At 34.2% G+C, this 11,452-nt stretch overlaps 1 protein-coding gene across 2 annotated transcripts; it reads right to left on the bottom strand.

The window, feature by feature from the left end:
• Positions 1-261: 261 nt before the first annotated feature.
• Positions 262-11,238, bottom strand: LOC137811005 (serine/threonine-protein kinase STY17). Of its 2 annotated transcripts, none has more exons than XM_068612544.1 (16): positions 10,798-11,238; positions 10,313-10,427; positions 9,937-10,037; positions 9,655-9,774; positions 9,323-9,377; positions 6,978-7,088; positions 4,918-4,968; positions 4,352-4,527; positions 4,159-4,266; positions 3,294-3,367; positions 2,724-2,899; positions 1,960-2,055; positions 1,223-1,303; positions 1,059-1,112; positions 835-969; positions 262-758 (listed from the first exon to the last, which is right to left on the bottom strand). In XM_068612544.1, exons 1-16 carry the CDS (start codon positions 10,995-10,997, stop codon positions 693-695), a joined length of 1,719 nt encoding a protein of 572 aa, XP_068468645.1. In that variant the 5' UTR covers positions 10,998-11,238; the 3' UTR covers positions 262-692. The 2 variants fall into 2 exon arrangements, with proteins under 2 accessions (XP_068468645.1, XP_068468646.1); XM_068612545.1 differs by having other exon boundaries at positions 4,924-4,968.
• Positions 11,239-11,452: the final 214 nt, after the last annotated feature.

The following is an 11,452-nucleotide window of genomic DNA, read 5'->3' as shown; positions in this document are numbered from 1 at the left end:
ACGACTTGTTAGGACGAAGAGAGAATAGTTGAGTAAATAGTCTGTTACTATCATCGAATCACAAACTGTTATATATAATAACTTTATTTACTTTTATTATAACCACCTTTAAAAGAACAACGATATTTTCTTTTAATTATTGATTGCTAATGTCCAGTTTCTAAACTGCCATTAAAAGAACAATTTTAATACAAATATACAAATATATATATATATATATACATATATATATTGTCATTAAACAAATTATGACAACCAGTGTTTAATACCCTTTGAATAAAATTGCATAACATAATATGCCGATTTTATTACAGTTAAACTTGGTAAATCTCAAGTATCAACATACAACGCCTATACAAGTCCACTTAAAGGGTTTGGATACAAGGGAGTGCATCGAAAAAACTCCCAGTCAAAACACATGGAATACAATTAGCAAAAAATTAATTGTAAATGATACCTTGAATTTTCGACCTTCACTAATCTTGTATCCATCCTATCCACAGGCGAACAAGTTGGAATAGACAACTGGGAGAAAGACGAAGATTCTAAAAGAAATTTAAGGCAAGCATAATAGAACCGAATCTTTTCAAGAGTAGAAACAACCAACTCAATAGATATTTGGTCAGAGTCTGACTACTATACAGGACAAAAAGGCTATACTGTCGTGTAATAATCTAATATCAAGATCAGTATCAATGATGGACCCGTCTAAGAGCTGAGAGAAAGCCATGGGGTGATTTATCCTTGTGATCATTGACCTGGTAGAAAAATAAAACTGAATTACTCAGCTGGTCCAACTCTGCATTGGTTTTCAAATTTAATAATTAATTTTACCTCTTTTGCTATGAGCTGAAGAATTTCTATTGTTTCAGAGAAATCTGGTCTGAGAGTCGGATCTTGTTGCCAGCACCGCTGAAGCAGTTCAGAAAGTTTTGGGTGTGTGGTTTTTGGAATTGTAGGCCTTAGGCCCTAATAGTAATTTAAGCACATAGAATCATTATGCATACACAAGAAATTGTTTACGATGAAATTATTTGCAAAAGAAAAAGAATAAAAACCTTCTGCACCACGCCGACTGCTGCTTGTAATGGGGTCAAGCAAGAGTATGGTAGCTGGTTAACAAAAATAGCATATCAATAAGTATAAGACTGATCATCATTTGAGACAAAAAGAGAACAAATCACAAAGCAGAAAACCCACTGTCTGGCATGAAAGTACTCACTTCTCCAGTTAAAAGCTCCCAGAGAGCTATTCCAAAACTGAAAACATCTGCCTTCTGATCATATGGTTTGTGTTCAATGACCTTCAAATAAAAGTCAAATCGATGGAAAGGGATCTAAGGTACCACTAACAGCTGAATTCTTAAAAAATAGCAAACCAAAGCACATGCCCTAAATTGTAAATGCCTTATAGTCCAAGTATTAAGGCACGTTATATAAAGATGTAAATAAGAATGGAACTGAGGAATAAGAATCAAACCACTGCATACTTTGTAAGGAAATAGCCAAGAAAGAATAAAAGATAAAATTGAAATAAAATCGTAAGTATAAGTTCAATACTCAAACACAATAAATTCAATATCTATATGACAAAATATTCACATCAACAACAAAAATTCCATATCAATATAACAAATATAAGATAATCCCAACGAGTATATTTTTAATAGTTTAAAATTCTCCATCACAAACACTCTAGTGGGTCGACTTTGCCCAGAACTGAATTCCACCTGGGATGCTTTTCTTACACTCATGCTCACCTTGCCCTCACCACACAACCCAAAATTATTAAAAAAAAATGTTTTCCCTGTCCACCACCATATTTCTCAATTTTCAACCAGGCAGAACATAAGTGCCTACCATAAACAAATACTGATCCTGAATTGGTATTTCACCATGATCAATGATGTCACCAAAAACATCAATCAGGAAGTACCATGAAATCCAAGAAAATCCATACCTCGGGAGCCATCCAACGGTATGTTCCAGTTTCAGCTGTCATCACACCAGACTGAGTTTGCACTCTAGCAACCCCAAAATCAGCAACCTTTACCACCTGTTGAAGAACAACAACCTATTTTAGTGATGTTTTCATCTCAGGTCCGTGTTCGTACCTCATATTTTACTGTATTCTAACAAGAGCCCAGCATCACACAGTTACCCATCTTAAACTTATTTGTACAAATAATAAACTATAGTGATTATTGTGATTCAAGATGACAAACAATTTTCATTCAATGATAAATATAGGACCAAATACTAGTATGAATAAGAAATGTGAAAGATACGCACAAGGCTAGTAGCCTTTTAGATTTAAGCATTTGGCTCCTCAGTGATGGGTTAAAGTGCAGTTAGATCTGTTGATTTGGAAAACAATGATTGAGATATGTGCATGTATTTTATAACAATTTCAACCATTGATTTTGTAATCAATGACTACAGTTGTTCTTTATTCAGTAAAATGTACTCCCTTTCTTTAAAGGAGTTAAATCCCAAATTCAACTTATAATACCTCCAATAGGGAAACAAATCTCCTTTAGTTTTGTCGAAAACATAAAAGATTATAAGTATGACGATATTTGAGAATAGAGAACATAAAAGTAGCAAAATTATATTACAAAACCAAAATATTATACACAGAACATAGAAACATGGACCTAATAACACAGAAAATGCAACAGACAGTATCAATGTGTGCATTCAATATTCATGGAATCCTCTTACTTCATTTTCATCCATCAGAAGATTGGCAGTCTTGAGGTCCCTGTGAATTATATTATTTTGGTGCAAATAGTTCATTCCCTTGGAAACATCAATTGCTACTTTTAGCAAAGATGGAAGCTTAAATACACCTCTTTGTTTGTGCAGAAAGTCATATAAGCTTCCCCTAGACATAAACTCTGATAAAGTCATAAACATGAGCACATAAGCATTAACATTGCATTACCAGGGGACTCATTAAGGCACCCAAATCATCTTAGAATTACTTGATAAAACATATATAGGTAAGCACAGATATTATACCAATTCTAAAACTAGTATAAATTAAAAATATAAAGCAGGAATAAGAATATAAAAGGAAGGCATCACACGGCTTCCAACATTAACGGGTGTGAGGAGGGTCAAAATGTATGCAGCCTCTACTTATGGCAGAGAGGTTGTTTCAATAACTAAATTCGTTGATCCACAAAACAGTAGCGTTATCATTAAACCAAAGCACACCCTCTAAACAAACAAATTCCTTGAAACATAATTGTGTGACATCATAAAGTCTCAGGATTCTTTCCTATTTACCAGTAACAATACAAAGATTTGGGGGCCTGGTACATGCGCCGATGAACTGAACAACATTCTTGTGTCGAATCTTCCTGCAACCCCAAGATAAATGGTAGTTGGTAAAGGAAAAATGATTGCTAGGGACTACAAGGATACCATATCACCACACCAACCACTAATACTCACAAACTAGGATAAATAAAAAGTTTCATGAACTAGTGAAGTTGTCAGGATTGAAATAATATTAGATATTTTCAGAAGAATTTGATGCAGTGAATATCTGAAATTGAGATATTATTTTTAGTTAATATATTCCTTTTCAGAATGGTCTATAAAATAAGTCAGACAAATATGGAAGTTAATGCCATAATTGTAATTCAGACAATGTTCATGAACCTTTGATACAGGCATTTTAACAGTCTATCTATGATGCCGATTTCATGGAATTGAAATCATATAACAGAATTGTCAGCACTTTTAGAAACAAAATAAATAAATTACAGCATGATTCACTTTAATCAAGCAGCAGTATAGGTTGTTGGTTTTCAAACTGAAATAAAAATAAGTCAGAAAAGATCTAGCCAGAAGTATAATGTCGGACTAGTTCATATTTTACGGGAATGGTAAGAAAGGCATAATCCTCAATAGAAAATAAGTAACTAATAGCACAATATATCAAAGAACATCAAGTCCTCCATCACTTCCATTCCTCCGTTGTAGTTATAGGTTGTGCAAGCCAGATTATCATCTAATATAATACAAAATGAATAATTATAAACAAGAAAGTGGAAGCTACAAACACAAGGCAGGAAAGCATGAGAAATAAATATCTCGGTAATGGTAAATATAAGCTCCCCGATTACATTCAATCATGTAAACAAACCTCATGATATAAACTTCTTGTGCAAACTCCTTCAGCATATCTGTACTTATGCGCTCAGGCTTGAGAACTTTGATAGCAACATCTTGACTGCAATATGTACCTCTGTACCTAAGGAATTTCAAAGAAATGCAGAGAGAGACCTCAGCTACAAAGATCAGTAGAGTTCCAATATAATCAAGCAAAAATAACTTACAAGTCACCAAATGACCCAGAGCCAACTTTGTTTTCATATTTCAGCTGGTTGGTATCAAGTTCCCAGACATCCGCTCCATCAGTTGGTATTTGAATGCAATGAGGGGATGGTTCTATCCTTGTCTGGTAATGTTCATTGGCAGCATAATGTATGCCCTGATTGGACATATTTTGCTCCTGCAAAGCAAATAAGAAAGTTTATATCATTAAGTGCTTAACAAAAGGAGGAATGAAATTCAGTAGTCTGCATGAAGTGCATGGATGCAAAGAAAACTTTATTTTAACAGACATTGTCATTACTCAAATGTAGTTCAAACTTCAAATTAATATCAATCCTTTCTAACATAACCAAACTACAATAATCTCATCTTACCTGATTAATCTTGAATATGTGTAATTTTATCAAAGTTCATAGCACCTATTAAATAATTAAGATATTTCCAAAAATACTTGTTATTTTGAAATTTTCATGAGTTCTCAATCCCAAAAGTTAAGGTGTTAAGTGTAAACTTGTGAATGGTTGTCATATTACATCTCCAGCAAAAATAATTAAAAAGGAGAATATACCTTAACCTTGTAAATTTCCTTTTCTAACACACCTTTCAGCTCCTCAGTTTCCTAATGGCCAAAAAATATACAATAGATACAATAAGTTTGGATATCAAAAACACAACTGAAAACGGAAATAAAATTAAATATTAGATAAAAATAGAGCAATCATGAACATGTAAAAACTGCAAGTAAAACAAACAATGTATTGAATAGCAAAAGATTCAAAATCCTGATAAATTACGACAGCTCAACACTCTTGCAAGGAGCCATTACATTAGTAAACAAAAGAAGTGGAAAAGATAAAAGCTTGCAAATAAAAAGGTAACTCAACAAAATGTTATTTGTCAATTTGGATGTACACAAAAAGAGTCCCCAAACCTTCCTCTAAAATTTTATTGATATAGCAATTCCATTATTGCTATATCCCTCTTGTCACCATGCCTCTCTGAGATGGTAAGGCTTTCTGACATCTGAAAACACACATTTTGGCCACACATGGTACTTCTCTATGTACGCTCCTGTTATCATCCTATTAAAGGCAGCATGAAGACCCATCAGACTTGAACCCATGATGGGTATATCCTCTTTGATCTTATCCTGCATTGCTCTTTCTGAAGCACTAACATCAAGTACAGAGTTGCCCTAGTGATTTCTTATGCCAAACAGCCCACTCAACACATTTGTAGATTAGACTAATGTCTAGTACTCTAGAACACAATACTTTTTTCTAATATCTCTCGCAGATACTAGAATAGACTATATAAAACCTTCACCCAGGTTCAGAGGATATGAGCCTGGGAATGTTACAAACTATTCAATCACCATTGTTTCAAATTCTCCAGGAACAGTGTATGCATTATAGTGGCATTCATGGATTAGCTCATCATCCAGGTATATATCTTCCTCAAAACAGAATATGATGGCAGAACATCAGTAGGATGGATCCAAGTCAGTAAGTCAGCGTACCAACGAAAGAAGGCGAGATGAGATTGTGTCAATCAACATAACAAGTTGATGATAATTCATCAATGCAGCTACAACCCTGCATCGCAATAAGGACCTATAGAGTTTGGGTGGATAGTGATCCAAAAAGAGCAAGAGGTGTGTTGGACTCCTTCTATGCCTTACTTGAGTCTTCTTGTTTGTAAGCCTGATGATAAAGACTACTGAGACTTATAGATGCCTGTCTTATTTGAACTATGGGAAACAACTATATTTTAATGGAGTGGAGTTTCAATAAGCCAGAAGAGGATATCCAAAGCAGTCAGTGGCAAAGTCTAATGATGCATTCCCTATTACTAAAAACACGCTAAAGACCACAAAGGGAGCACAATATGTTGTTGGACTATATATCAATCCTAGTCTTTGGCCTTTCTTGTAGAACAAAGTTTGTACTCCTCTTAATTTTTACTTTTAATTGAACCATGCTCCACTTTTATCGGGCAATGATGTAATGAAATCCTCCTTCCCTGTTCTACTTAACAGGTGCCCAAAAATTTGGCTCCAACACCAACAACAACAATCATGCTTTGGCTATTATTGGGATGGACATCAGGTGGCAGCATCCCTCACTTTGTGATCAGCCTCGTTCTCCCTCTCCTCACGTTTCTCTTTTTAATAGAGGAACAAAAAATCTCTTCATTAGCTATGATTTCAAATTATTTTGCATCCTTCAAAATTGTTTAAATTGGAAAGTTTTACATTTGTTGGCTGAAGATATCGTTTGCAGCATGTTAATAAAGCAAAAATAAATTAATGACACATTATTCAATAACATACCCCACGGTCTTCTAAATTTGTCATAAACCATCATATTTATCAATTTATATCTGTAAAATAAGTTTGTCAGAAATGCCACAGAGACAACATAAGTAATCACACATCATCTATTGAAATGAAAAGGTAAGCATACCATGAAGAGATGAGAAGTTAAAGGTATTATATATCCTTTTACAAAATCAAAATTGCAAATACTCATGGCTAGATGTTGATCAAGGCATGCATAAAGTCTTTCTATTTCCCAAAATACTTGCTAGTTATTTTATGCGGTAATTATTTGACTACTTTCATCCTACCTCATTGGGCCATCCCTCAACAACAAAGACATCTAGAGAAAATCCATCAGTGGTGGAAAATGCATGAGCTTCTTGAATATTCAATCCCATCTCACCAAGTATTGATGTTAACTGAAATGCAAAGTAAAGGGTGATAGACTGCCATAATATAAAACATAGTTGTTACATTCTATCTTACAAATGAAGAATTTAATTTCAATCCACTCTTCATGTGAAAAATATTACATTGACATCCAATAACCTTGTTAAATCATGCAATGAATTTGACACCTCATGCAAGTGTTATTTAATAATGTGATAAATCATCATTAGATGTTGTTGAATGTAACGAACTTAGTCCATAGTGTTTGTTATTTTGTTATGTTGGATTGGTATGTCATCTTCGCAAATCTCTATATGGCCTCAAACAGTCTGCTAGGGCTTGGTTTGGAAAGTTTAGTAGTGTAGTTCAGCAATTTGGTATGAATCGCAGTGAGGGAGATCATTCAGTTTTTTACCGTCACTCAAGGTTGGGTGTATCTATCTAGTAGTATATGTTGATGACATTGTTTTTACAGGTAGTGATCATCATGACATCTCTCAAATAAAACAACATATTTGTCACCATTTTCAGACCAAAGATCTTGGCAAACTCATATATTTCTTAGGGATTGAAGTAGCACAATCCAACAGTGGTATTGTTATCTCTCAAAGGAAGTATGCATTGGATCTTTAGAAGGAAACTATATTAATGAATTCAAAATTTGTTGACACACTTATGGATCTTAATGTCAAACTCATACCTAGTCAGGGGGAGCCTCTCTCAAATTCTGAGAAGTACAAAATATTAGTTGGAAAATTGAACTATCTTATAGTTACTCGTCCTGATATTTCATTTGTAGCTAGTGTGGTGAGTAAATTCCTTAATTCCCATGTGTTAATATTGGAATGCAGTCATTCGTATATTTAAGTGCATCAAAGATTCTTCTGGAAAAGGCTTGCTATATGGTCACAATAATCATACTGTAGTTGTATCTTATTCAGATTGGGCAAAATCTCTGTCTGGTAGAAGATCCACTTCCAGATAGTGTTTCTATTAGTGATAATTTGATTTCTTGGAAGAGTAAGAAACAAAATGTTGTGGCAAGATCTAGTGCTGAAGCAGAATATAGAGCTATGGCCTCAACTACTTGTGAGCTTATTTGGCTTAAATAGTTACTCAAAGAATTGCAATTTGGAGAGGTCACTCAACTGACACTCATTTGTGATAATTAGGTGCTTTTCATATTAGCTCAAATCTCGTCTTTCATGAAAGGACCAAACATATTGAGATTGATTGTCATTTCATTCGAGAAAAGATTGTGTATGGAGAAATCAAGATGAGTTTGTTAATTCGAATGATCAATTAGTAGATATTTTCACTAAATCTATTACGTTATTATACTATTATTTTCATCTATAAATAAACAATCCTATGTGTGTATTTTATACAAGGGATTTTAATCCTATATTTATTTTCTTTATTCTTAATAGATGTGAATGAAAAACTATTTACATTGATAATGTATCAAAACTAAACTTGCTTAAGAACTCCAAAGATTTGTATCCTAGTGTGAGGATATCAATGAGTTGGCCACAACATTTGCAAAATCAAGAAGTAGTCCTCTCAGTGTTTGGAGGTCTTCTTAAAACCTATTAGATCTAGTTATCCGGATAATACAGTTTTGAGCACAAGTGAAATTATCCCTTTTCAGAGTATAAAAGAGAAGTTATAATAGGCCCAAGTAATCATTAACACCACTCCCACCAAAAAAGAGTTAAAGTAAAACACTCCTCTCTTTGCATTTCATATTACACAATTAATCATATATTTACAGGAGTGCATCCCTATTAGAGTTTAAAAAGTTACAATAACAGAAAATGTAGAGATGACATCTGAAAATATTATTATATGCGTTTGTGAATGATTTTCTTAGTTTTTGACAGTTGTACCTTCATAAACTCTCAATCTAATCTATGTGAAAAAATAATATTTGGGCAAAATTACAACTTGTAGTACTTTACAATGAAAACTCTCTAACATATAATTTTAATTTGACAGCAATTGGCAAATAATTTGCCCATAATAAATACAAAAGACACTACAGTCATAATTGTATCCTGCATAGAATTACATTACGATAAGTGCTCTAACCCAATTGATGGTCGAGAAAAGCGAGTGATATTGCTTGTTATCATGTCAAAAGCTGAATAATACAGTAGAAAAGAAAATATAACAAGGATTATATGAAATAAAATAACAGTAATTTTAAAGAACCGTTTACAAAAGCATCACAACATTTTTAAAAATAAAGAGAATTAACCACCTGACTAAGGAGTTTAGGCTTGTCAACTGTTGAAAAGGTAATCTCGTGCATGGGCCTAAAATTTATAAGTAAAAGATTAGTACTAGTTAAACTTTTAAACATTATATATTTATTAACTGTTAAAAGTTAAATATTCTGCAACATCGCTCTCTCTAAAAACTTGGACAAAAATAATAAACCAAGAGACTTGCAGTTCAAAAATATTATATTCAAAGTGTGAGATTTTATCCTAGTCTATTTATCAACCTTATCATAAAATACATGTTTCTACTTTATAAACAAAAGACACATTTTAGCGATACTAACTAAAGCTGAAGAGAGATACCCATTACCTGTGAAAATATGGTGTTACACTCATAGCACTTCCCCCATCTTCAATGTTATTTTTGGTTGTTTGAAGGGCAAGAGCTTCAAGATTAGAGGATGAACCAAATGTGGGCGGTGGATGAATTCTGTTTTACCCAAGAGAGAGACAAAGAAATGACATTAAAAATTAAATAATTGGCACAAATGAAAACATAAAAACAAGAGCTTAGATAATAAAAAAGGATTGTACTTATTGAGCAACTGCAAGGATGGAAATAAAACTGATAACAAAATTACACATGCCATACCCCTGCTTTAAAGAATAGTTAAGAGAACTCTGTGCATCTTCTATTTCAGAAGGATCTGAATGAATGGAATCAGCATAATTTGCACCACCAAAAGGATATACCTGCATTAAGGATGAAACTGTTATAAACTAGCAAGTCTCTGTACTTGAAGTAGAGCGCATAAAGTAAATGATTGCATAGTTCCAAACTTGCTAACAGCTAACAGCGTAGTCAAGGAAAAAACAGTTCCATGTATCCTCCACAACGTCTAAAAAACTGAATTCTTCATTTGATGGGAAAACATCTAGCCTTAGTCAAAACTAGGGAAAATACAAAATAAAGAAAATAACCTTATATTACCATTCATCGGTGTTTTATGAATGTGTGTTTTAATTACCTGTACTAAGCGAACTTGAAATGCAGGTCGAGATGCAGGATCTTCCGCCAACTTGAGCAATCTCTTATGAGCTAGAACATCTTCTGCCCTCTCAACATTTACATCCAACGCGTACCTATGTAGTAGCAATCAGAGTGACCAACCAGCAGACTCGTACAAAAACCACTCTGGCAAATCCACTTACAAAAGTAAAGTAAAAAAAGGCCAAAAAAAAGAATCACTCAGATATCTTCTTCCTTGTTCATCTTTTTTTTCTCAAATCTCATCAAAATTAAAAATAACACGAAAAACACTCGAGTAGCAGGAATCAGTTAAAAAACACAAACAATCAGGAATATACAAAATCACTGGTCATAACCTCCCCTATCAATCATTTTCACCGCTTTTACAAAAAAGGAAGAAGCGAGAATCAAATATAGAGGAGAACATGATAATAGGGGTTAGTTATCGAGTTAGTTAAATAATTCGGAAACATCGTGAAAGACCTAGCAGGAAGGCGATTGAAGTGAAGCCAAAGCTGATCATCGAAGCCGGGAACATGCGCCTCCTCGCAATCGGAATCCTGAATCCGCCGCAGCACCTCATTGTACACCTCCAGTTTCTGGCGTTGGTGTCGAGGGTGGCTAGCGTGCGACAACTGCACTGCTCTGCTCCCGCAGCTCTCAATGTCATGCTCGATCACCATGAATACAAGCGATCAGCACCACACACAGTAAGAAGAAGAAGAAGCGAGGGAGAGAAACAGAGAAAGAGAATCGTGAGAACGGAAGAAGAAGCGAAATCGAGAGATGAGAAAACGGTAGGAAGGGAAGGAAAGGGGAAGGGGAGAGACGATAGAGATTCAGTTGACGGAAAACTCTTTTTGAGTCTCGTTTTTATTTTAATCTTGTTGCTTCTTTGGTTGGGTTCTCTTTCCAGGTACTAATGAGTGTTTTTGCTTCGGCGCTGAGTGTTTGTTCCCAGCTATCCACGTCAGCGTGGGCCCCGCATTCCGCCCAAAGTGGGCACACACAGCAAATTGAAACTTTGCTTATTGGATAATTAAATATTTCTTTTCCGCATCTCATCTCCGAATAAATCAAGATGCTTTTTTCTCTCTTTTATTGTGGACTAAATAAAATAATAATAATTGTAATAATA

The sequence above is a fragment of the Phaseolus vulgaris genome, chromosome 2 (genome assembly GCF_000499845.2).
Source record: "Phaseolus vulgaris cultivar G19833 chromosome 2, P. vulgaris v2.0, whole genome shotgun sequence".
Lineage (NCBI taxonomy): Eukaryota > Viridiplantae > Streptophyta > Magnoliopsida > Fabales > Fabaceae > Phaseolus > Phaseolus vulgaris.
The sequence above is the reverse complement of the archived record's forward strand: the minus strand, read 5'-3'. Positions and strand labels throughout refer to the sequence as shown.